This window comes from Meriones unguiculatus, chromosome 3, assembly GCF_030254825.1.
Source record: "Meriones unguiculatus strain TT.TT164.6M chromosome 3, Bangor_MerUng_6.1, whole genome shotgun sequence".
Classification (NCBI taxonomy): Eukaryota; Metazoa; Chordata; class Mammalia; order Rodentia; family Muridae; genus Meriones; species Meriones unguiculatus.
The window spans coordinates 150,221,382-150,247,675 of NC_083351.1; the positions used below are offsets into that span (position 1 = coordinate 150,221,382).

General features: G+C 39.5%; 1 protein-coding gene across 7 annotated transcripts in view; it reads left to right on the forward strand.

Annotated features, from left to right (window-relative positions):
• The window catches only part of Exoc1 (exocyst complex component 1), a 44,458-nt gene that overhangs the window by 11,814 nt on the left and 6,350 nt on the right, over window positions 1-26,294 (forward strand). Inside the window, exons 5-17 of one of the 7 annotated variants that reach the window (XM_060380782.1) lie at window positions 2,713-2,733; window positions 4,239-4,426; window positions 5,357-5,584; window positions 5,772-5,904; window positions 7,137-7,246; window positions 7,958-8,011; window positions 11,699-11,848; window positions 14,819-14,924; window positions 18,715-18,759; window positions 21,207-21,370; window positions 21,884-21,991; window positions 23,495-23,571; window positions 24,463-24,691. In XM_060380782.1, the coding sequence (XP_060236765.1) occupies window positions 2,713-2,733; window positions 4,239-4,426; window positions 5,357-5,584; window positions 5,772-5,904; window positions 7,137-7,246; window positions 7,958-8,011; window positions 11,699-11,848; window positions 14,819-14,924; window positions 18,715-18,759; window positions 21,207-21,370; window positions 21,884-21,991; window positions 23,495-23,571; window positions 24,463-24,691 (1,613 nt within the window). The remainder of the gene's footprint in view (window positions 1-2,712; window positions 2,734-4,238; window positions 4,427-5,356; window positions 5,585-5,771; window positions 5,905-7,136; window positions 7,247-7,957; window positions 8,012-11,698; window positions 11,849-14,818; window positions 14,925-18,714; window positions 18,760-21,206; window positions 21,371-21,883; window positions 21,992-23,494; window positions 23,572-24,462; window positions 24,692-26,294) is intronic. The other 6 variants (XM_060380784.1, XM_060380783.1, XM_021650844.2 and 3 more) reach the window with 6 other exon arrangements.

Sequence of the window (26,294 nt, forward strand, 5' to 3'; positions counted from 1 at the left end):
TGCCTAGCATATGCAGGGACAGTGGGTTCAATCTCAGTACTTAAAATGTATTCACCTATAAATATGCTCCTAGGAGATAATTACTGCTAACATTTTGACATATATTCTTCAAGGCTTTTTTCTATGACTACTTAAATAATTTTCTTTAAATAGAGAAATTCATACTTGTTTCCTAACATTCCTTTTTCATATAATGAATTCGGCACAAACATTTTTTTTTATGTTACTAAATACTCTAAATTTTTATTAGCACCGTAGTATTCCATTGTCTGGCTATACCATTATTTATTGATTAATTAAGTTTCTGTCCTTTCTTATTTGAAACAGCTGTGGGATAACTGACCCTACAGCAGTACTTTTATGCCTAGCAGTAGACATAGTAGGCTAAGGCAGCTCTGATGTTACACTGCCTGTGTTTAAAGTCTGGCTTTGCCAGCTGTTGCCTGCCTTTATATAGTTAATGGCAGCCTCAGTTTCCCTTATGTCCAAAATAGAGATGAAAATAGTATTTCCCTACAGTTATTGTAAGCATCCCGTTTCTTCCTACATAAACGCGATGAGAAGGGTGTCAGGTTTATAGTAAATGCTCAACAAATTCTCTTCTTGCAGCAGAACCCTTGGGTAGGAGGTTGATGGGGACATCTTTGATTCATCTGCCTTTGCAAATGTTACTTGGACTATTCTGTGTGGCAAGTCAGCCTCTACCCTGAAGTATTGAAGTGTTCAGTGAGGTTTCATGCTTGGCAGGTGTCTTTCCTGAGGGTGTAGCATCATCTGGAAATGGTTCTGAATGCCCAATGGGTGCCATTTGTATAGCATTCTTTATCTCACAGAAGAAACCAGCTGTTTTTCCCTATGAAGTGCAGGCTAGCTTGGAGTTCATTTTGTATCCAGATTGACTTGAAACTCACGGCAGGCTTCCTGCCTAACCTTCCCTGTGAGCCATCATGTCTGCCTTAAAACTTTATTCATGTATTTATTGGGAGGAGAACGTGTGCTTCCCATGACGCTTGTGTGGTTGTCAGAGATGATGTTGTGAAGTTGGCTTCCAGGGATTAGTGTGGGTTATCTGCCTAGCACCTATAGTCATTGAGCCAGTCTCTGGCCCAGTATTAAAAAACTTAAGATATAGTATAAAGAAAAACATTCACCTAGACACTTGCCTCTTATTTTATTTGATCCTATTTTTATTTGACTGTGGACTTTCCTCCTTTCACATAGATTCCTCTCTCTCAGAAGGTCTGCACTCTCTAGCCTTGGTGCTCAGAGCTGCAGAAAACTGGCAAATACTCCAGTCTGTCAAGACCCTGAGCGGCCCCCAAGCCCCTTCCCACTGAGACACTGGGCTAGGTTAGGAGCACCAGGGCTGCCTCCTCACCAGGGCCTTGACTGTGAGCTATGTTGAGGAAATGACTCCCTAGAAATGTGTGGTAATTTTTCTTACTTTCAACTACACATTCATTTGCTTTGAATGAATTTGGGGATTATTGATTTGTTTGTTTTACCAATTGAGGCAAGAGTATTCTGATTAATCATTCATTGAAAAGCTTGCTATTCTGTTTTCAAATATTCTGTGTTTCCAGATGTTATTTATTCCTAATATATACTTTAAGTTAAGGTATTTCATTAGGACAACTATATTGAAAAATGCATATTCTATCTTGCACTAAAAAAAAAAACATTACCAAAAGCATGCACAGACTAGTGCTGATTTTAAGAATAGCTTTGGACTTCTTTTAAGGTACTTAATTTTTCAGGACATACAATAAATATGTAGGTGTTTTAATATTTATAAAAATTAACTCAATTGAGATTTGTTTTAAGGCTGCTAAAATCCTTCAGGATGGCATTTTGGAAAGCAGTTTCTGTTGCTCAATAACTGTTATTTTAGTATTCAGGGAAAAGCTTTATAAATGTCTAAAAACTAGTTTTAATGAGCCATTCATTTTCATTTTAAAGAAGTAAAGCCTTTAGGTTGGCTGTTAGGGGGAAGCCCTCATTACCACTTCATTTGAAGAGCTAAATAATCACCCAAGTAAGTTGATACTGTTGAAAGTGTTCAAGCAGCAGGAGCAGCAGCAGCAGCTTCCCTAGTTTTTATAAATGACTGTGGGATGTTGGAGTTTTAGAATTGGAGAAGGAAGTTTTTTTTATTTTTCCTCAGTTTTCTTTTTCTTTTCTTTTTCATCAGTTGACTTTCAGCCAGATTTTAAACAATCTTCCCCTTGAATTCTTGAATGCCTGCTTGCCCTGTTCTTTCCTGTGTTTGTTTCTTAACTCTGTCTTATTGTTTGAAACAATGTTTTGTGACTAATCCTTTGTGAGGGAGTGTCCTGGCAAAGCTTTGGGCTTTGAGTGAAAATAACTACATTAAATGCATGAGTCACAACTGACCCACAAATAATACCCTGGAAATGTTTTCGCTTTCCAGCTTTCTTCTTCAAGGACTACTTGATACTGTTTCTGAAAGACTGAGAGAAAATAGGGCAATGCACTTCTAGACAATGAATAAGAAAAACAAACATGGAAGTTTAGCTTCTTAGGGATCTTCCAACTGTGTAGTTGGTTTTAATGTTGCCCTGAGAACCCGAGTTTATCATGAAGCTCAAATGAGATACGGGTATTAGTTAAAAGTTTTAAATCTGTCCACTTTTCTACCCAGCTAATACTCTGTGCTTACTTTCCTCTGCTTTTCCATACCTTTCACTCCAGAGCTGCCTAAAGTTACAGAAGGTGCGTAACACCTTTTCTTTTTACTCTATTCCACATGTGTGTATTACTTGCCTCTGTCGTATACCATTGGTTGGTTGCATATTTTATGTAGTTGTGTCCAACGATAAATTTTTTACAAAATCCCATAGTAATAAAACTAATAGTACTATTCATTATTAGCTTCCAAAGGACTGCTTCAGGGAAAGAAAGTACACTAAAATAGTTTTGATGACTTAAAACACTTGTTTGTTTGAAATGTTTAGTGCAAAGCAGTGGTGGGTTAGTTAGGCAGTCACTGCCCTCTAGTGGTTAATATGAAGTCACATCCGATAGTGACATTTTTACAATGAAATGACCTCATTGAAAAGACAAGGAACATGGCAATGCCTCTCTAGAAACATTTCCAGAGTGTAGTCTGTAAATTGCCTGTACCATAAGTTTTCATCTTCTTTTCCCCCTGGGATGTAACGAAATCTGCCTAACTTATTATCTTCTTCAAGGCAAATACTGTTTCCCCTGGAATTAGCAGATTTTTGTTCTGAGACAAATAAATATGTTTCAAGTCATGCTGAGTGAAAATATTCATTTTCATGTAAAATAACAAACACTATGGGCATCCAGAATTTGTGATTTAGTTTCTGTCACAGTCAGTCTAGAAAACCAGTAGCTGTTTTAGAGCCATAGTTAGGGCTAACAGTGATTTTCATTTCACCTCTACCAAACTCAAATTTTGTACTATAAGTGCTTACATACTATATGTGTTCCTTTCTCCAAAGTGGATCAAGATGTTGATCTAGACGGCTTTTCAGACTTGGCCTCTTAACATTTGTTAAGAAGCCTGGGAGCTATGCAGTTTTATAGTTCCAAGTCACCGCATTGTTGGTACTCTCTCATTAGAGCTACTGAGGAAATCCCTTAGCTGTCTTATCTATGCAGGTGAAAAATTTAAACAACAGCCAAAAATAGAAAGTCAGTTAATATTTTCAGTATTTACAATTTCTTGTAATACAAACACTTCTCACTTCAGTTAAAATTTATTTGAAACATGTGTGAGAGAGAGAGAAAAAGAGAAGAGGAATAGCAAAAAAACAACAAGGGTAAATGCTGCCTGGGAAGAACTGAAAAAACTGTTTTCCATGTTCACAATTCGTTACTGTTTTGTTAGAGCAACAGCCACCTCCAGTGGGGGAAAGAGAATTAGACCCACTTGTTGCTTTCTATGTTAGTGGAGTTGTGCTTTGAGAGATTGTGACTAGAGCCCGTTTTAACACTTGGAAGACAGCACACATACTAGACTGCATGCTTCCTGTTGCTTTTAGGACCCCACTTCAGTTACATTGTGGTTTTGTATGAAAGTAAAGTTTGAGATTTTTTTTTCAAATATTCTGAATCATTCTTTTCTATCCTTCAGCCACTAAATGTGTCCTGTGCTTATAATTGGTCTTAACTAGCTATCACTTTAAGTTCCATGTTACAGCTCTTCCCATTTTTTGACAACTTTCTTTCCTTACATTTCTACCTTTAAGAATCTGTCCCAAGTGGAGAAAATCAGAGTGTAGCAGGAGGGGATGAGGAAGCAGGAGACGAGTACCAAGAGCTAAACGCAAGAGAAGAGCAGGATATTGAAATCATGGTGGAAGGCTGCGAGTATGCCATCTCCAACGCTGAAGCCTTTGCAGAGAAGTTGTCTCGAGAGCTGCAGGTGCTAGATGGGGTAAGAACTGGTGAGCTGTGATTGAGTGGTGCGGCGGATTGTGAAGGCTTGTGGTGCTCTCGTGTTCTGCCTCGGCACTTCAGCTTTTACAGTGGGATTACTGCTGTCTTTGCAAGCTCGTTATTAGCTGTTGAGAAGATAGGACCAGGTGCTAAGGAGATAGCCGAGTGGCTGAACACTGGGTGGGCATATCAGCTTTTCTATAGCCCTAATGCTTGTAAGTCAGAGATAGCGGGTCCCGGAAGCAAGCTGACTAGACAAATCAGGGAGCTCTGGGCTCAGGTGAGAGACCTTGTCTCAATAAGGAGAGAGCAATTAAGAGAGACACACTATATTTGGTATCCATGCTCACATACACACCTGCAAATGCGTATTCACATATCACATGCACGCGCGCGCACACACACACACACAAGCATTTCCAGTGAAGACATTTGGCTAAGGTTTTAGATTTTGGAATATTCTTAATATGCAGTGGTGGAAGAAAAATGTAGACAACCAGATACCATCCCAGGGGTTTAATTCTCCTAGGCTCTGAGTAGTTCATTACCAAAGAATAAGCATTGTTATTTTTTGTAACAAAAAGCACACACACACACAGTAAGTACAAATTAAAATAATAGAAAAGCAGCTGAAATGAGCAAGTCATTTACCAAAGGGGAGCAGAGTAAGCGTGGTAAGAAAGGGAAAGGATCTAGGGCTTGCTGCTAACCAGGTTTTAGAACAGAGCCCTCTGATTTCTCTGCACTGTTTCTGAGGCACGGTCTCAAACCTTAATACAGCGGCAAGTAAGCCTTCCAAGAACACAGTGTAGAAAGTGAGTCAGAAACTGATTGGCTAGATGCAAAGAGACCTGGCAGCATTTCGCCTTTGTGCTTCCCTTACACGCTTAAACAGCATGAACTGTTACAGTCTTCTCTCCCTTTGTAGGCCAACATTCAATCAATCATGGCCTCTGAAAAACAAGTGAACACCCTGATGCAGTTGCTGGATGAGGCCCTGAAGGAGGTGGACCAGATTGAATTGAAACTGAGCAGCTATGAAGAAATGCTCCAAAGCGTAAAAGAGCAAATGGATCAGATCTCTGAAAGCAATCACCTGATTCATCTCAGTAACACGAATAATGTGAAACTCCTGTCAGAGATAGAGTTCCTCGTGGTGAGCATCTCCATAGATTACCAGCAGAGCAAAGGCAGGAAGACTAGCGATGTTACGTAAAGCTCATCCGCTTCCTTGTGAGATTAAGATTTAAAGTAATTACAGGACTGAGTGATAGGATTGAATAGGTCCTGCCAGTATTTCCCCCCAATTACATGTGCAAGTGGTGTGTTTGAATGTGTTCCAGAACCACATGGACTTGGCCAAAGGTCATATAAAGGCTCTTCAGGAAGGAGACCTTGCTTCTTCCAAAGGCATTGAGGCCTGCACCAACGCTGCTGATGCCCTTCTGCAGTGCATGAATGTCGCCCTTCGACCAGGTGTGTCCAGTAGCTGTGATGAAATCTGATCAAGAACTGAGACTGACACTGGAAATTCTGACAAGAAATACCTTGGGCCAAGTGATTTAGGGTTACTTTGTTAGCTATACAAATGAGTTTCACAGATTCCCCAACAAATTTGTGTTAACTCTAAGAACTCATTTTAGTTCCTTCACTCTAACATCTTTACCTTCATGTATTTATTATTATCTGTCTAGTTTTTATTTTGCTTAGTTTGGGGATTAGCATCTCACTGGGTAGCCTCCGCTGGCCTCAAACCTACAATCCCTCTGCTTCGCAAGTGTTAGGAGTACAGGCAGGCACCACCATGCAGTACTCTCACCATAATTGTGTTTAAAAGTGTAATTTTATTTATTATAAACTTATTTATTTATTATAATTTATAATTTTATTTATTATAAATTTATTTATTATACAGTGTGCACGTGTGCATGCTGCACACTGTATATTGCAGTGTACATGTTGAGGTCAGAGGACATCTTTGTAGGTTCAGTTTTCTTCCTGCACCTTTGTGTGGGTTTGGGGGTTGACCTCAGATTGCAAGGTTTATGTGCAAGCACCTTTACCTGCAGAGCCACCTTGCTGCCTACCACAATTTTTCAGTGTTTCTTTGGCAGAAGCAAGCACAAGTCAATGTTACCATAGGCCAGAGAAGATACGGTTTTTCCCAGCAGTGGTTCCAAAACTTGATTGTACATTCAGATCACCTAGCGGCCTCATAAAAACAGATTACCAGGTGTGTCCCCACGTTGGGTAGGCCTGAACTAAGGTCCTAAAATTCACATTTCTAGTTGTTGCCAGGTGACACTGAAGAAGAACCAGTGTGTTTTATTATTTTTCCTTCTCAAATTTTATTAAGCAGATAAATAAGCCATTACAGCTTTGGGTTCCTTAAAACTTAAGTGTGGCTATCATTAGGATAGCACAGATTGGAGCTGCAGCTCAGTGGGAAACTAATAGTCTAACAAGGCTCTGAGTCCCTTAGGGTCTCAGGGTGGGGTGAGTTTATTAAGTATGGAAGGAAGGCAGCAAGATGGTCCATCAAGAAGAGGAGTTTGCTGTTCTGTTTGGAGACCTGAGTTGGATCACTGGAACCCAAGCTAGGGTGACCTCTGACCTCCACATGTACACTGTGCCCTAGCAATTCTGTTGAGACGTGGAGGGCATCTTTGTCCTTGCCGAGTCACTGAGGGGCTGTTGTTCTGGTGCAGGCCATGACATGCTCCTGGCGGTCAAGCAGCAGCAGCAGCGCTTCGGTGACCTGAGGGAGCATTTTGCCCGAAGACTGGCCAGTCATCTCAACAATGTTTTTGTTCAACAGGTAATTTCAGTTTACTGTTAAAACTGACTTGTTTCCACAGGTCATTTATATGTCTTTTTGCCCTAAACTTAAATTCCCATACAAAATTTAATTTGTTCATTTGGGGCTATATTTCTTCACACATTTCTTACGATTTAAGACTTTGAAATCTGTGCATAGTGCCTATAGAATTACTTTGGGTTTCAGGTAACCCCTAACACAAACATCATCAAGTTCATTTTAGCTGAAACTGATTTTAGGAATCAGTTCATTAATTACATATACAATTGGTAGTGTATGATAACTGCTGAGCCTCTTGTATTTGTCAGTGTTTTGAGGTAAGACTCAGACCTCATTATTTTCAGTGTTTCTTAGGTTCTGTGTAATCCAATACATTGTATACATGTAAGGAAGCAACTAGCTCAACTGAATTTTAGCAGATTGGGTCCATGGGTTGCAAACTTGCGTTTTCTATGGGAAGAGATGTGATAATTAATGATATGGCAGCAATATTTTAATAATGCCAAGGGCACCTTACAGGATTTGAACAAGATATTGTAGTAGTTATTATAATTAGGTTCTTGTGGGGGTTTTGTCTTTTTCTTTATTTTGTTATGCATATTAAGCAAAAAAATAAGGAGAAATCTTAATAATAAATGCTCTCTGAAAACATTGGCTCCTCTTTGCAGTATTCTAAAACAATTGTCTGTATCATATTTTATTTCCACCTAGTTTACTCAGGCCCTCCTTCAGCTCTATAACAGGTCCTACTTTCTTTCGGTTCCTGTGAGTACATCAAATTGGCTCAAGCTTCTCTGATTTTTTTTTCTATATGTTTGTAAAGTTTGCTAAAGTTAGCAGCAGAATATCTATGCTTCCAGCTTAACTTACTGATCTAAGCTACCCATTAACTGTATTTGTAAGAATTTTTAAATGTCCCATTTGGCCAAAAAGGCATTTAACCTCATTCTGCTTGCCTTCCTCCCTGTTTCTCATATCCTTGAATTTTTACTTGTCAACGGTTGAGATGCATTGTAGACATTGCTTTGGGATAAATGGTGCTGATCCTGCCCTGAAGAAGCTCAGAGTCTAGGGAAGGGAGATAAATACCCGTGGGAATGCCGCTGTGATGATGGTGCTATGTAAGCATAAAAGACCACCTCACTAAGCATGGGAGAGGGAGCAGGGCAGACTCCCTCAGCATTTCACTGGGCCTGGAATGTTTCGTGAAGAGATCAACTGAAAAATCACATAGGAAACTCCTATTTTTCTTATCTTTTTGTTTTGTTTTGTTTTGTTTTGTTTTGTTTTTTTGAGACAGGGTTTCTCTGTGTAGCCTTGGCTGTCTGGAATCTTGGCTGTCCTGTCCAGCTTTGTAGGCCAGTCTGGCCTTGAACTCACAGCAGTCTGCCTGCCTCCTGCCTCCCTGTGCGCTGGGATTTGAGGAGTACACTACTGCGCCTGGCAGCTTATTATTTTTAACGTTGTTGGCAGTGATGCTATCCACATGTTTAGATGCCATCAAAAATGCTGGTCAACAGTGGCCTTTTTGCATCTTTAACTTGTTTATAATATGCAGTTATTCATTCTGTTTGCTTCTTTGCCTTTTAAACTAATGGCTTTGTTTAAGATGAATGCTTCTCGTTTCTGAAAATCTAATATGTACTGTTTACATTTGGGTGATGCATGTTAAAAACCAGAGCGTTGCAACAGCCTGGGATGTGTCACCAAAGATGGAAAAGGCTGTCTCAAGCACAAGAAGGAGACTGTCTCTGTTGAACTTGCTCGTGAGGTCACTAGGAATCCTAGTGAATTAAAAAAATTAATTTTTTTAGAATTAAAAAAAAAATTTCCATTTCAGACGAGGGGAAAAATAGCTGAGAGGTTTTGACTAGCATATGATGGTGATGTGCCTCTGTCAGTTCCCATCTTAGCTGCCTTACTTAATAATGAAGATAAGAAAAGCACCTAGTTCATTTGGGCTAGTGTTCGCCTATAGTATGCTCCTCCATGCTAATTTTCATTAAAAATTTTAGTATCTTAACTGGATATGGGGAGTGCATGCCTTTATTCCCAGCCCTTGGGAAACAGAGGCAGGCAGATTTCTATGAGTTTGAGGCCAGCCTGCTCTACATAGAAAGTTCCAGGCTAGCTAAGGCTGCACAGTGAGACCCTTTTCGAAAACTGAAACAAAAATTGTAGTACATAATATATATGTGTTGGTAAAACCTGTGGCTCACCAAGTTTTTATATAATGTTTCTTAATCTGAATACCCTGTGAACTATAATAATCATAGAGTTGTTATGGTACGGATTCAAATTTGTATATTAAAGTACCAAGGCAGTGAGTGGGCAGTCAGTAATTCTGTAATTGTTGTCAGTAATCTATCATGTATAATAGACACTTCTAAAATGTTTAACATTTTTAAGCATATGAAGAACCAAATTCTTCATACTTAGTGTTTTGCATGTGATGATTTTTATAATATTGATTGAATTAAGCAACTTAAACAATTTTACAATTTCTCATCCTCATTCTTGAACCATTTTATCTAAAATTAAATCTTTTAGTAACATTCAGGCTATCTTGACAGTAATAGTTAAAGGTAATGATAATATGTGAAAGGCCACTTTCTCAGGTGTTTGTGACATGGGAATGATGAGGTATTTAGCATAGTAGCATATGCAAAGAGCTTCATAGACTGAAAGAGATTGTCTCTGTTGAACTTGGTCATGAGGTCACTAGGAAACGAGATTAAAAAAAAAAAAAGATTTCCATTCCAGACAAGGGGAAAAATAGCAATTGTCAATGATTAATTCTTCCACTTCCCTGGAGAGATTTTAAATGACTTAAAAGCTTTCTCAGCTTGGAATAATGCAACTTAACAAAAAATAGATGGAGTAAATAGTTGTATAAAACATGGTTTTGTGTCTTGAGTCACTGAGAAAAGTTAATGGAGAAGACTATTTGGGGTAATGACCTTGCTCTTTAGCACAGTGTTTGGAACATTTGTGAAGCAGGAGACCTTCTTCCTCTCTGTCAGCACAGCTAGGTAAGAGATACCTGAAAGAGTAGCGTTTATGAACACCTTGTCATACACGTGCAATTATGTAGAAGCCTTCTGTAATGTGATATGAACCTTGAAAAGTTAGAGGTAGAGGCAGAACAGAGATACACATAATAAAGCATGTGAATTAGAAGGGAGAGATCTTTTCAAATTAAAATAATTTAATTCTTTAAACTAAAGATGCTTATCAAACTATTGTATTTCAACTAGTATTATATATGTCTAGGTGACTTTATCAAGAAATTAATTATCCAACTCCTCTTCCCAATTCAGCAGCCTTTGTAAATTTAATAGTTTCCACAAAACACTGAAACAGCCATGACTAGGCAACTCCAATGAATGAAAATGTCTTGAGGTAACTATGGCTTGTGCTGGCCTTTGCTTGCTGGTTGGAAACTTTCAGATGGAATCTGATCTGGCAGCTCCTTGTCTCCTAGGCGCTGACTTTAAGCTTCATCACAGGTGTTGACTAAAGAGTCAGAAAGAAATGCCTAGTTCAATAGAAACCTGCGATGTTACATTTACAGAGAGATGTGCACACACTCACTCTACACCTTAAGAGCTCATTGGCAGTTAAGTTTTTGATTCTGGTTAATTGCTTTTGTTTGGATGTTTTTAAAGGAAGACAGAAGTTTGTCTTTGTTGAACAGGATTCCAGTTATGACTTTCCTTCTACGTGACCTGAGCAAGTCACTTAACACACTAAATCTTGAGTTCTTCTGGAAAATAGGGTTAATAAGCCAATAATTCAGCAGTCTATATTTTTCTAAAGCAAAAGCCAAAACATATGATTTAACTAAGACTATTATTATTAATTTATTTACATAAAATTGTCAGGTTTAAAATAGTTGTATGTAGTAGTTTGACTAGCACATCACTTTAATGGAAAAATTGGAATTATATTGTTATTTCTGAATTTTTGTCAAAAGCCCAAGATGCAGCCGTCTATACTCCTTATTAACTTTAAATTTCATATCTTACTTGTACATTTTTATCTGTTCAATAAAATATAGCTCCTAATGGGAATCTCATTACATTGGACAGTTTCTCTGGAGCGACTTCCTTTCGTATGTTTCTTAACACAGTCCGTATCAAGTTCACTTGCTTAGTAAGTTTTAAAGTGATGTAAAGAGACAAGCTTTATACAACCTTCTCGACTCTCTTGAAAGATGAAGTGAGTGACGTTTTGTCACAGTGCCACCTATGCATGTTTGTGAATAGTAACGGTGGTAGTATTCCATGGATACACAGGATGATAAGAATAGACCAGTAAGTACTCGGTTTTTATTTTTCTGAATTCGCCTGGTATCACTTGGCCACATTTGGTCGTTGTCTAGCATTTTCTGTTGTAACAGTATTCTTTTAAATGTTCCATCATATTTATTTACCTATTTACTCACTCTAGGGTCATGATCAGAGTTCAACTCTTGCTCAGCACTCTGTTGAACTTACTTTACCCAATCATCATCCATTTCATAGAGACCTACTTCGATATGCCAAGCTGATGGAGTGGCTAAAGAGTACAGATTATGGAAAATATGAAGGACTAACAAAGGTATGAATTTGATTTCAGCTACTTAACTGGATCTACAGTAGAGTCCTTAAGTTTAAAATACTATAGTATACTTTTGACAAAGCAAAAGATAATTGAATTTCTGAGTGCTCATTTATTTACTTGGATAAAAAGAGCAAATTTTGACTTCAGTGTAAAATAGGATTAAGCCATACTGTAATCTGAAATATTTGTCTGTTTAGTCAAATGTATCATGAGCAATGCTTTTTCTTCTTTGCTTTTCTTTTGTCTGTGTCTGTACGTCTGTCTCTGTGTGTGTCCGTGTGAGTGTATGTATGCAGTTGTGCAGAGGCCAGATGAAGACATTGGGTGTCTTCCCCCATTGCTGTCTGCCTTGTGCTGTTTAGATGGAGTCTCTCACTGAACCTAGGACTCATTTTCATCTAGGCAGGGTGGCCAGCAGGTCACCAAAGATCCTCCTGTCTCTGCTTGCCCCTACCACTAGGTTACGTGGCCACACCCAGCTTTGTTTGTTCGTTTGCTTAAAGATTTATTTTTAGTTCAGTGTATGTGTGTGAGTATGTGTACATGAGTGCCAGTGCCTATGGAGGTTAGAAATGTTGGATGCTCATGGAGTTGGAGTTGTAAGCATTTGTGAACCACCTAATGTGTGTGCTGGGAGCTCATCTCAGTACTGAGACCTGTCTGGCGTGGACCTGTGCAAGCCCTGCGCATGCTGCCATAGACTCTTGAGTTCTATTCTGTGGCAGTCCTGTTGTATTTAGGGGCTTTGTTTCCTTGGAGTCATCCATCTGGTTTGATAAAGACATTCCATTTAGGACTGAGTGTTCCAAAGTGTCTCATTCTATGTACACTGTTCAGTTTGGGTCTCTGTGTTAGTTCTGCTCTTCTATAAGAGGATTCTTCACTGATAAAGGCTGAGCAAGGCAGAGTGTACTCAGGAGTCACTTTATTGCCATGTTCCTTTGGCAGAACAGCAGCCCATGGCCTAGAATCTCAGATTCTTGGCCACCTGAGCAGTGTCAGGCGTGGGCTCTACCTTGTGGAGCGGGTCTTAAATCCAAGGGGAGAGTTGTTGGTCACTCTTTCAACACTTGTGCCACTGTTACACTGGTGTATCTTGCAGCCAGGTCACCATTGTAGACTGCAGGGATTGTCTCTGAGGCATGTTTACCCTTCTCTGGTAGTGTGCAGAGTATCTTCTAGTACATGAATACTAGTCAGTAGATGTGAAGGCTCTAATTAGACAGCAGCTTGACTTATCTATGTTCAATTAGATAGGGAAGTGTTGGCTTCAGCAATAGGGCCTTACCATCATAAACTGAGACTTTTAAAAAGGCAAGACAAATCTAGTAAAATGTATCTTCAAACCATAATTTAAAACGCCTTCCAAAGGCTGCTGAGAAGGTTCAGCTAGTAATGGTGACTGCTGTCAATCCCAACAGCCTGAGTTCAATCTCCAGGAACCATATGGTAGAAGAGAAAAGCAATTCTTGCAAGTTGTCTTCTGACTTCCACCTGCTTTCTCCCTCTCAACTTCTTGCCCACCCCTCCCATACAAACACACACACACACACACACACACACACACACACACACAGTATGAGTGCACACAATTTTTTAAATCTTCTTCAAAACAAATTTTTATCCCCTGACGTGTCTATGTGCATCTGATCTTGCTTGCTGGTGTAGGTAAGATTATGTTTGCTCCTCAGAATGAGTCTGTTGAGTGTTCTGCAATTCTTCTGTTGTGTTACTCTGCTGTTTTGTTTCATTCAACAGAATTCTGATTTGGAAGTATGTTAAGTAAAAATATTTATAGTTAAGTAAAAATATATATAGTAGTCAAATTCTTTCCTTTTTGAAGTTTTAGGACATTAATATTTTAAATAATTAAATATGTCTTCTTAAGAGTTTCATGCCAACAAGTGTTTTGGCCCCTAGTGACTATTCAAATAAGTAATCAATAAGCTTTTTGCCTAATTGTATTCTCAAAGTATTACTATCCTGTCTTTCTATATTATGCAGTATTCATGAATATAATTTAAAGTGAAGAAGAAGATGAGCACCAGCCTCATGGTGACTTACCCATCATTCTCTGCTCAGAGAGTATTTTTTCCTACAAGAGGGTAATTTTGAATGACACAAATGAGCTTTTTAAATGAAATTGACATTTTCCAGGAATGTTACTTGATCCTTTGCTTTGAGCTTTTTGTGTAAACACACACACACCTTATATAGCCAATTTAGTTGCTGAAATTTTGTGAAAAATAACAAATTTTGTTTAAAATGGAAGAAAAAAGTGACAGAAGAACAATACCAAAAATAACTCAAATGAATAAGCAAACCCATGTTTCTCTAAGGTCGTGGTTGGGTATACACTGCTCGTACTTGTTGGAATGAATAGGAAAATTGGGTTGTATGTGTATTAGTTAAGTTCACTGACAAAGGTTCAGTGAAATCTGAAGATCTCTATGGGAACATGCATTGTGCATTGCCACTGTCACTGTTGGGTACCATGGCAGTGTGAAGGGAGAGGGGGAAAGGTTCCCAGGGGCCTTCCGGGTGACCCTGTAATCTGCCCAGAGGATGCAGAACTCACTGTGACACTGTCATGTGAGAGCACTGAAGTGACTTCAGCGGCTGGACTGTGGTACACCCACACACTGGAACACTCTGCTTCCATGACAGTGACACAGGAGAAGCATCTCTCCTAGCCCATGTGTTCGCAGCCATAGTTAAACTATACCAGGGTAACACAGAAAAGGGAAAGGAAATATGTAAGTGTGATTAACTTGACATTGCTATACACGGTAATGTCATGTTACTATTTGTTTTGCTTTGTTTCTTTTCCAAGAAAGAAAATAGCCTCACTTTTTATATTCTCTAAAATATGCTAAGGCTTTACAAGCATGAAGAATTTAAGGGGAAGATTAAAGAGAAATTTGTTCAGTTAGTTTACTAATCATTGCATGTTCCATTTATTTTAAGAATTACATGGATTATTTATCCCGACTATATGAAAGAGAAATCAAAGATTTCTTTGAAGTTGCAAAGATCAAGATGACTGGCACCACTAAAGAAAGCAAGAAGTTTGGTAAGCCTAGCCTTGGGCTCAGCATCTCATGGAGAGTAGTCTTACTTACAGAACAGTAACTCAAAGGCTTTTAAACAAGATGGGAGAAAACACAGAGTTAAAGAGGAGGGCTAGCTAATATATTTGATTTATAGGTGTTTCAAAGAAAATCTGCTTGAAAAGAAATCTGTATCTGTCCATATGCTTTTCCCAAGCCAAGATGATGTAGTGTGTCTGTGCAGCAGCGGTGAGGCACTCGTACTGTGGTTCCACATCTGTGTTGATAGGGGAAGCATAGGTTAGAGAGTGCAGTGCAGCCCGGTAGAAAGGTCTACACTGGAGACTGCTGAGAGTCTGGCTCCTGAGCCCAGAACACTGTTTGCAGGTGGGGGCAAGTCATTGCTCTCTACAGAGAAAGAACTAGAAGTCATTCCTGGCTTCTTACTTCTCACTGGCTGCTTTGAACTCTAGGAGAAAAGTGTTTCTTTTCTCTCTCACCGATTGCATATAAAAATGGCAGCAGAATCCCCCATGTGATTGGACCTTCATTTTCTAAAACAATATATTTGGGCCATCCTGCTTTTTATTTCCTATTATTTAAAGGGACAAAAACATTATTTGCAAGAAGAGCCAGTGACAGTATCAAGCTGAGAAAGGATGTACTGAGGCCACGTTCTGCTCTTGCATGTACCCATCTCTGGAGTTCTCTTTGGATGGAGTTCTGTGCCTACTCAAGTCCAAACCTGGCCTTTAAGGGCTACGTTGTGCACTCCTCAGTGTGTCTGCGGAGTCCCTTTAGAACACTGAGTTTAGCATTGACTGTTGAAAGGAGCCTGTGCCCTCAGTAACTAAAGGAAGCAGACAGCAGCATCGAAGATTGCTGGCTCCTGTTGTCATTCACTTTAGGGCAGAGAAGACTGTCCTTAGATGTCAAATTAATGAATTTGAAGTGGTTTTGATTGGTCTGTTAACATGCTACACTTTGTAAAACACTGTCTTGGGACAGTAGGCTTTGAAAACAGAAATGCTAACTCATCCTAAAGGCTAATTGTTCTTAAACAGCAGTGTGTTTATATCCTTGTTGACGTTTCACTGTGGATATGTTATGCCTTTTTGGGGCAAAGAACACAGTATTAATGCAATTACATGTTTAATGTTTTCATTGAGTATATTCGTCATCACTTGTTAATGTACCATTTAATGCTGAGAAATCTTTTTGGTGTGTGAAAAAAAGTTGGATACACAGTAAGATAAATGAAATAAAAATACAACTTAAATAAAATCCAGAAGTATCTTTATATTAGCATATTATCCTAAGCTTAAGCCTTTTCCTTTTCTACTATAAATCCTTAAATTAGCTTATTAAAATATTTTAATTTATATAATATAGATTTAGAATGTATTTTATAATGTTAAAACAATGTCATAACAAAATGATAAGTTTTCTATATTTATCTATTAATTATTGATGGATAAGAGTAATTTGTGATAAGCACAGAAAATTACAATGTCAGTTCTTTGGTTATCAACTACAAGAGAAGAAAAACTAAATTCAGAGAATAACAGCAGTTTATTCCTCTCTCAAGATTTGACTTTTTAGCATTTAAAAAGTAAAATTCTAATTAAATACACATGACTTCAGAAACTCTGAATCAAGTAGAATAGAAAAATTTTCCCAATAGATTTTTTTAATGATCCAGATTATATTAAATGAATTTTAATAGTAATTGTAATTAAAACTGAAACCCTCAAATTTGGAAAGTTAGCTTTTTAACTCAAGAGTTTTTGACTCAAGAGTTGATAGTTTTAAATATAGGCTTCTGCTTTGAACTGGCTCTGAAAATCCTACATCACAGATCTTACAAAAGGAAGAACATGATGTAACAGGCATCATCAGAATGGGGTGCCTCCTCCTTCTTCAACATCACTTATTTCAAGACTGTCAAAATGGGTTAAAGATGCTAAGAGGATAGCAGTTCTTTGTAATAAGGCCTCTACATAAATTATCCTCTCTTTTGATGAATAGTTTTACCTTGATTTCCTCAGGGGCGTAGGATTTTCCTCCTAGGGTTGGTACTTTGATGGAGCCTTCCATCTCCTTCTCCAAATGTATTTAATGCGATGGAGGCAAAGGAAACCGAGTGATTATTTTTACAATTACTGTCTTTACGGGTTGTTCCTTCCTCACTTAAGGTGAACACCTTAAGATGTGTCACTGGGTGACACGATGGTGCTTACAGTTGGGCTGTAGCTTGGGTTTAGTATATATGATACATATATACAGCTAACTATAGAAAGACAATTGAGTTATTTGTAAAACATATATGAGGCTTTAGTTCCTTCATATATGTAGTTACATTATCATAGTGATCCTGTTTAATATTGTAAAACCTTTAAAATGGTTCCTGAAATTATCTAATTATCAATTAATTAATTAATTATCAATTAAACTAAGTAAGCTTTTGATTTGAAAAGTAGTTGAATACAAGGCTAGATTCAAGGCCTGGTGGAAGAGTAATTCAGGGAATGTTTATAAATTCTCATGGTACACATAAGCACACTTAGGCCCTGAAGTGCAGCAGTGAGCAAAGGCCCTGTCCACTCCAGCTTGTCATCCCTGCTTGTCATCCCCTGACGATTACTTAAAGATACTTAACACTTTCCAGAATAATCTGCTGCTGAGAAAGAATCTAGAATGTTTTAAGTTCCAAACTATACTTAATAGGCAGTACTGGTGGCGGGGCATGATTGTCTGCTGAAAAACAACAACTATGAAATAGACTTTGCTCTGGGCAGGTAAGCATGCAGAATGACACTTTAGAGCCTTGGGCCCCAACATTTGCCATGTTCATATCTAGCTTCTCATTTTGTGCCCCTTGAGCTCCAGGGGCCAAGCTGGGAAGACGCAGTAGCACTGGAATGGCCAGTTCAGAGCTCTTTTCGGACTGCCTCAAGCACGGCCTGGTGCCTGCCAGTTGATCGCCATTCTGTGTGAGCTGCTTTTAGGTTATAGTTTAATCTTTAGTTTCAGTATATGATTTGCTTCTTGCCTTTCATCTTCTGAGTTTGAGTTCAGAATGTTTATGGCATAAGTTCCAAAATTAATCTGTAGATAGTATGTAGAATAGAGTTTGAGAGTGAAAGAATTGTGAAATGACCATGATAGAGTTCAAACTTCCCCACCTAATCTGTCCCTCAGCACTATTCTTCCACACAGCTTCTGATTGCTGTTTTCCACATTCAGTCTTGTATCCATAGGCTAGTTACAAGTAATTCAGTGTGATATTTGATTTTACATTTTATCTTTAAAGCCCCAGGTAATAGTCTTTAACAGACAAAGTAAAAGTTTAGTGTGGTAGAGGTCCGTTCCCTTTAGAGGTTTTCAGGAGATATAAGATTGCTAGTATCTAAAGCAACCCCATCATTCTTCACTTTATTAAATTACTTGAGCTTCATTTTCTCAGGAAACAAAGCCTTGTAAATTTATTCTTTTAAATGTAAGTGTACCAACTTCCTAAACTAAAACAACAACAGTCCCGTACATTTAAAAAGGTGGGGGGAAAGGTTTAAACACTGATATTTTTCCTGAAAATGTAAGTCCCTACTTTAAAGGACTATAAAACATCTCATACCTTCTTAACAGTCACTGAGCAATTACACGTGTGTTTGCACCTCTTGTTAGTCAGTGCTCATAGTTCTTTGCATGTGTCTTTTAAACTAGAGCTTTAACTGCCTCTTGTGCATGGTTTGTGCAAATTGCAGTTTATTAACTTGTCTTTGTCTTTGATGCTTGCAACCTAATCCATCACAGCTACACTGCCTCGAAAAGAAAGTGCTGTCAAACAGGAAACCGAGAGTGAGTATGCTTACTGTGCTAGCAGGCACCCTCAGTGCATGTTTGTGAATGTCTAGATGTTAGTGACTTGTCTTGAAAACATTAATAGCAGATATGTTGACTGCACCGAATCGCCAGGTATTGGAGAAAAGAAACCCAGCATGGTGGTTGTGTGTACATCCAAGAAATAAGTGACGTGGTTACAGTTACACAGCGAGGAGCAAAAGCTTTCCTGTCAGAAATGTGTGAAAAACCTTACCATCACACTCGTGTCACAGGCTGTGTTTAGAGGAGCTATAGCTGTTGTTACTCTAGGGCATTGGAGGGATGGCTCAGCAGTTAAGGGTATATACTGCTCTGAGAGGACCTGAGGGCGGTGCCAGCTCCCACCCGCGGTTGCTCACAGCCCCCTGTCACTCCAGCTCCAGTGGGATTTGATACCTCCAGCTTCTGCTGATGCCCACACTCACATGCACATACCCACATTCACACACTCACACATGATTTAAAATAATAATAAAAATAAATTGTAGAAAAAAGTCTTAGAGGTCCAGCAATGGTTTGTATAATGAGGCCAAAGCTTGAATTGTCCGTATTATAACTTTATTTTTCCTTTCTGTCCATTAGTAATTAGTACGAATTAACTGAGCAGTATTCAAGAAGTGTGGTTTTTAAAGTGTTTTATTGTTTGTATTCTGAATTTAAACATATGTTCTAACATGTGAGGGGAGATAGAATAGGCATAGGTAGTGACTGAAGAGAGGGAACAAGGTAAGAGAGGGGCACAGAGAGTTAAGAGGGGGGAGATCAGATCTGAGGAGAGTGAGGGTAAGAGAACAGAAAGCCTGTAGAGAAAAGAGAAACTGAGGGTGGGGATATCTCTATGACAAACTGGAGACCTAAGTCAGGATAGGCTTGTGGGAGTATATGAGGGGGATTCAAGCAAAGACTCCTAGTAGCAGAGACTGAAGAGGACACCCTCTAACTAGACTAGTCTTCTAGTAAAGGGCAGGGAACACCAACCCACCCACAAAACCTTTGACCCAAAATTTACCCTGTCTATGAGTTGTGCAGGAATAAAGATAGATCAAATAGAGCAAAGATTGAGGGAATGCCCAACCAATGCCTGGCCCAACCAAAGACCCACCTTATCAAAGAGTGCCAACCTCTGACACTATGAACAATACTCTGCTAAGCTTGCAGACAGGAGGCTGTCAGAGTTGTCCTCTGAGAGCTCTACCCAGTAGCACCTCAAAACAGTTGCCGAGACTTTGGTCGATGCATAGGGAGTCTTGGGGAATAGTGGGAGGGAAGAGAAAAGGACCCGGAAGTGACAAGAGTTCCATAAGAAACACAGCAGAACCAAGTAACCAGGGCCTGGGGGGGGTTGCTGAGACTGAAACATCAACCAAGGACCATATATGAACTGGACCTACCTCCCCTACAAAGATGTAGCAGATGGGCAGTTTAGGTTTTGTGTGAGTCCTCTAGTAAGGGAGGTAGAGACTACATCAGACAGGGACTCACTTGCTAGCATTTAGATCACCTTCCCCTGGCGGGGCTGTCTTGCCAGGCCGGGGGTGGGGGGGGGAGAGGGATAGGTTCAGTCCTGAAGCAGCTTGATGAGCTGGGCTGGATGGGAAAGGAATCCCTTTTTCTGAGGAAAAAGGGAGGGGGATCTAGGAGGGGGAAGGGGACCTAGGAGGGGGAAGGGGAGAAAGTGGGACTAGAAGGGGAAAAGGGAAGGGGCTACAAGGATGTAAAGTGAGTAAGATAAATAAATGAAGGGGAAAAAAGAACAAAGCATTAATTCCTTAGTGTATAGGGACTGTTGCTCAGCTGTATGTTCTCATTTTCCCCATAGCCGTGAGGAATTCCGAAATCTTACCCAAGCACAAATGTCTCTTACTCGTTTGGCTAGTAATATGCTACATTGCTGTTACATTTTAAAAATACCACATGCTCTCATCTGTCCCTATGTTAACCAGCCCACCTACTCAGAAAAGCAAGAGTTTCTAGACTTAGGAACATACTAAATTTAATCATAAATGATTGAGTTTTATGGGAAAATTTGTCAAGTGATCGTTTCATGTAGTTCAACTTAACAGATTGGTATTAGAGATGATTAATACTCAGCTGTAGGTTTTCTTTAGGAATGTCACAGAGTTGTGACAGCTGTAGTGATAGCAAAGTATTCAGTGAGAGCACTGGATAGCTTTACCTTTAGGATGCGATGGGGCAGGGCATAGACTGTTCAGTCAGTAAGGTCCTTTTCTTCCTAGTCCAGCAATACGTATAGCCTTCCTTCCATACAATATTCTCTGCAGTAAGACCCCAGAGTTAATGAATGGGAAGGACTCTGCAAGCTTCGTAGTAGAAAAGAAATCCTGGAAGACCAAGGCTCTACAAGGCAGACTGTAGGAATTTTATTCCTGAGACACAGCTTTCAAAGCTCTCTTGTTTCTTAGGTCTCCATGGAAGCTCTGGGAAACTCACCGGGTCAACTTCTAGTCTGAATAAACTGAGCGTCCAGAGCTCCGGCAATCGCAGGTCCCAGTCCTCCTCCCTGCTGGACATGGGGAACATGTCCGCCTCTGACCTTGATGTCGCTGACAGAGCCAAATTTGATAAGGTAAAATAACAGGCGATTCTTAGCATTCGCCTCAGGCTTGCTTCAGTGTTTCTAGAGATTTGGGCTCTTGGAACATCTTTTAAAGTCATGACCATGTCCTTCTAATTCTGACTTCAATCTGAAAAATAATCTCAGTCCAAGAGTCAGCTAAAGTATGACTTATCAATTAGGTAACAAAATATTCATTAACACTTACTTGTTAGATATATGATGTGCAAATAAAATCACATGTAAGTTGTTTGAGGAATGACAGGCTCAAGAGTAACAGCTTTATTGCAGCTCTGATGCCTCATGTTTCAAAGTCTTTTGGGGGTTTTTATATCTGTTTCACTTTGGTATTGTATTACACTATCAGTCTTGGGAAAGTTTATCTTTGGCAATATTGGGAGAGCCTAGACTTGATAGATTATTCATACTATGATCTGTGTCCTTGCCAAAAAGTGAATTCAACATGGAGTGTTGTTTAAGTGTTCCATGTGGTTCTTTAATCCTTGGGTCCTTTGGTTTCTTCAGATCTTTGAACAGGTACTGAGTGAGCTGGAGCCCCTGTGTCTGGCAGAACAAGACTTCATAAGTAAATTTTTCAAACTACAGCAACATCAAAACATGTCTGCATCAATGGTATGGCTTACCTTTATTTGGACAGTATTTACAGTCTGTAACATAAAATTAACCTAGTTACTATGATAGTATGAGTTTACAGTTTCAGTGTACAAATGAAATGGGAAGGATTTGTAATAAATCAATCTTTAAGTATTCTTTTCATTCACAAAATACTGAGAACAGGAAAGTAGCTGGTTTTGGATTTCTAATATTCCAGAATGTCTTAAGCTGACAACCTCTAAGTTAATAAGAAAGGAAATGTATGTGTTTATTATGTAGAGAACATCATTCAAAACACAACTTTAAGCAGGATATGCTAGCCCAAGTCTATAGTCACTTGGGAAACTTAGGTGGAAAGATTGCATGAGTTCCAGGCTAGCCTGGGATGCATAATATCAGATCTAAAAAAAATACAGAAATCATACCAATTTTAATATTTTAGTGTTTTCAAAGAAAAAAATCCAACCTAAGAGACAATGATAAACAGGGGAATGTGGCATCAGCGTTGAGTCAGATTTTGTCTTGGGGACTTGCAGATAAGCAGTTAGACAGTGCAGTGGCTGCCCTGATCCCCAGTCCCCACTTGCGTAATATGAACGTAGCCATTCCTCAGCATGCCTTCAAGGCTTAAGTGTAAGAGAATGAAATGAAGAACTAAAAACCACAATTCAAATGAGCGTCTCAAAACATTATGCCTTGGGCAACCAACTTTGAAAGCCACCATAGATGAATGAGGAACTCATTATTGTTCAGAGTCTGTCTTTCCTGGAAGTAAGAGTGGTGGTTAAGTTTGCTTGCTCAGCTCCAGAGGAATTTATAACAGCTTTTATGTGTTATGTTTTCTTATTAGTTTATTTGTATTCATGTTTTGTCTGCATGTCTGTCTGTGCCCCACATGTGTGCATTGCCCAGGGAAGCCAGAAGAGGGTTGTAGGATGGCCAGGAACTGGAGTTTACAGGTGGTTGTGAGCTGCCATGGGGATGCTGGGAATCTAACCTGGGTCTTTCACAAGAACAGCCAGTGCTCTTAGCTGCTGAGCCATCTTCAAGCCTGACAGCATTTTTTTTTCAATGCTAAAGTTTTCATTCTAGAGTTGTTGGATGTTTGTGTGTGTGTGTGTGTGTGTGTGTGTGTGTGCGTGTGTGTGAGCGTGCGTGTGAGCGTGCGCCGATAAGATGGGTCAGTGGGTAAAGATGCTTGCTGAGCAAACTTGATGACCTGAGTTCAATTCCTGGAACTCAAATAACAGTGAAAAATGAAAGAACAGTCCTCTTCTCTCCACATGCACACTGTGGCATTTATGTGTGCACACTTAACAAATCAGTTTTTTAAATCAAAGAACAGTGCATTTCATGAAACTTTCTTAAAGAGCATACAATATTATATTGCTTTAATAGTAAAAAAAATAATTCTTTTCCATGATATATTTTCTTGTAGGTATTTTTTAAAGTAGCAGGCTTTTTATGTATAAACTTATCAGTATGTTGGTCTTTCATTAAAGTATGAGAATATTTTTCCAGACTGAAGCAGAAGACCTGGATGGAGGCTCATTGTCACGGCAGCATAGTTCTGGCACACTGCTGCCTATTTCATCTGAGTATGTATTTATTATTCTCTGTTGTTTGTTCTGGAAAAAGTAAATGTTGAGGCATAAGGAAGTGTTTCTCATTGAAATGTCCACAGGGTTCTAAGCAGCCTTCAGGTACCCACACAGACCTGTATGCTTATCCTACCAGTGTTTCTGTTGCTATGATGATGAAAATCCCTGATAAAAGCAAAAGGTCTGTTTCGGCCTACAGTTCAGGTAGGGAAATCAAGACAACAGGAACTTGAAGCATGTGGTCATGTTCCCTCAGTTGTCAGGAAGAGGAGAGCAAGGAATGCCTGTGTGTAGCTCATGTTCTTTTAATATGGTCAGAATGCAGCCCAGGGAACGGTGACCCCCCAGCACATAGACCGTCCCATGCGGCTAACCTAATCAAGATGACCTGCCACAGGTGTGTCCAGAAGCCATCTAGCATAGATAATCTTTCACAGCTATACATGGAGTCTTGTCTCCTGGATGACTCCAGATCTTGTCAAGTTGACAATACTAATCACAGGTGATCATTGTCTTACTAGGAACTGTTATTGGTCCTGCCTGAGGGCTCAGGAACTCTTCTGTCTGATGATCACAGGGGCATCAGTCAGTGCCAGTGTCTGACGCTAGAAAGTAGGCTTCAAGCTGCAGTGATTTTTTGAAGATAGAAAAGACAGTTCAGCGCCCAGCTTTACAAATAAAGCAAAGCTAATTGGAATGACAAACCTTACTTTCAGTGAGCTATTTTTATATTCAAAACTGCTATAGAACAGTTCATCATAATTTGACACTTTTAGTTGCAGTACTAGTTTTAGCTGTATTTTTATAGAGTAAATTACAGTTACAATTAAAGGTGAATTCACCTGAAGTCTATACTAACTATATATTTTTTTCTTGCTTTATGAACAGGAAAGATATGATTCGCCAAATGATGATCAAAATATTTCGTTGCATTGAACCAGAACTGAACAACTTAATTGCATTAGGAGACAAAATTGACAGCTTTAACTCTCTTTACATGCTAGTCAAAATGAGTCATCATGTGTGGACTGCACAAAATGTGGACCCTGCTTCTTTTCTAAGTACCACATTGGGAAATGTTTTGGTGACTGTGAAGAGGAACTTTGACAAATGCATTGTAAGCTGTCAAAATTCAGTCAAGAACAAGTTGTTGTACAAAATGGCTAATTTACTTAATCGAGGGTCTAGAGTTCATGCCCCCCAAAATTGTGAGGTAGGGAGGTAGCAGTTGCCCATCTGAACAGACTAAGTTGGAGGGCTTGTTGAGACATGCAAATTCAGCAGTGTACGGCATAGGGACAGCTGCTGCTGAGTGACCTGAGGGATCTGTGACTTTTGGTTTAATGACACAATGGAAAGGTATTTGGATTTATTGTTATTTCCATATTCTCTAGTAAAATTAACTTTGATAGTTGACATTATTATAATTCATTGTAACTAATAGTGTACAAAGTCTAGTGATCGTGCTTCTTTCTCTTAAGGATCAGTTGCTGCTGGGCATGCTGGCACCTGGCTTTAGTCCCAGCACTGTCTATCTGTAGGGTTCCAGGACAGCTAGGGCTACACAGAGAGACCTGCCCCTAATAGCTGCTGGCAGTCATCGCGTCCTCCCCTCCTAAGCAGCAGTCTGAGCGGCTCTATTGTTTCCTGTGAGGCTTTGGCAGTTTGTAGGAATGAATTGTGCAAAGCCTGGTTTTTACAACCCTTTCATTCTGTTAATGTGCTTTTGGATTTTTATCATTTGGATGTTTCTCTTAGATAGCCTCTAAGTTATAGCTAATTCTTAAATATCCATATAATAATGACAGGTGAAAATATTAAGGGCAATTAAAACCCATGACACTTTTTTTATACTTAAGAATTTAGCACTCTCTGGATTGGGAGCATATTTCAGTGGAATGGGGCTTGCCTGCCACGTGTAAGGCTCTGGGCTCTTCCCCAGCATCATACAACACAAACTAGGAGCTTCTTACTCCTGGAGGACACTTGGAGGGAAAGGAAGAGCTAACAGGCTGGGATAGCAGGGTGAGCGACGCGGCTGAACGTCATCGAGGCACTGTTCATTCTGCCTGGCAGAGAATTGGTGCCTCGTGCCTGTGTACTTCACAGCAGTCTGGCATAGGCCAGAGCAGGTTTCCCAGTCCATCTGATCCTGCATTACCACCACCTTGGGGAGGTGCTGTGTGTGCAAGAGGCGGAGTTACTCTCCTGACTCAGCAGTTAAAAAGTGGCCGGGTTGCCTTGCAGACCCTCCAGGCCTGGTGAGGCACTGTAGTCCTCTGCTGCCTTCTGCATCCGCCCTTCTGCAAGCTTGTTAATGCTGAGGAGGCCGATCATTCGGAAGGACAAGACGGAGTCATTGACAGAGCTCACAGAGCATTTTACTCAAATACCTGCGATCTAGAATCTACTATCTAATCCTCTGATCCGTATGCCATGTAGTTTTTCAGCTTCTACTCCCCCAACCTCAAGACTGAAATTTAAGGTAGAAACTAAACTGACTTGACTGTAATTCTTATGTGAGTGGACCTGGACCCCCTAGAAGAACATCGAATCATACTTGAATCTACAGATCTTTCTGGGCCCTCATAGCTGGATTCTCAGAATGATGACATGCAACTTCATAATAGAAATTTGTGTCTTCCTTCTCTGGTATTGTTACCCCCCAAAAATTTATTTGTCTAAATAAAAGTTTTAGATGAGTAGGAATTGAAAGTGTT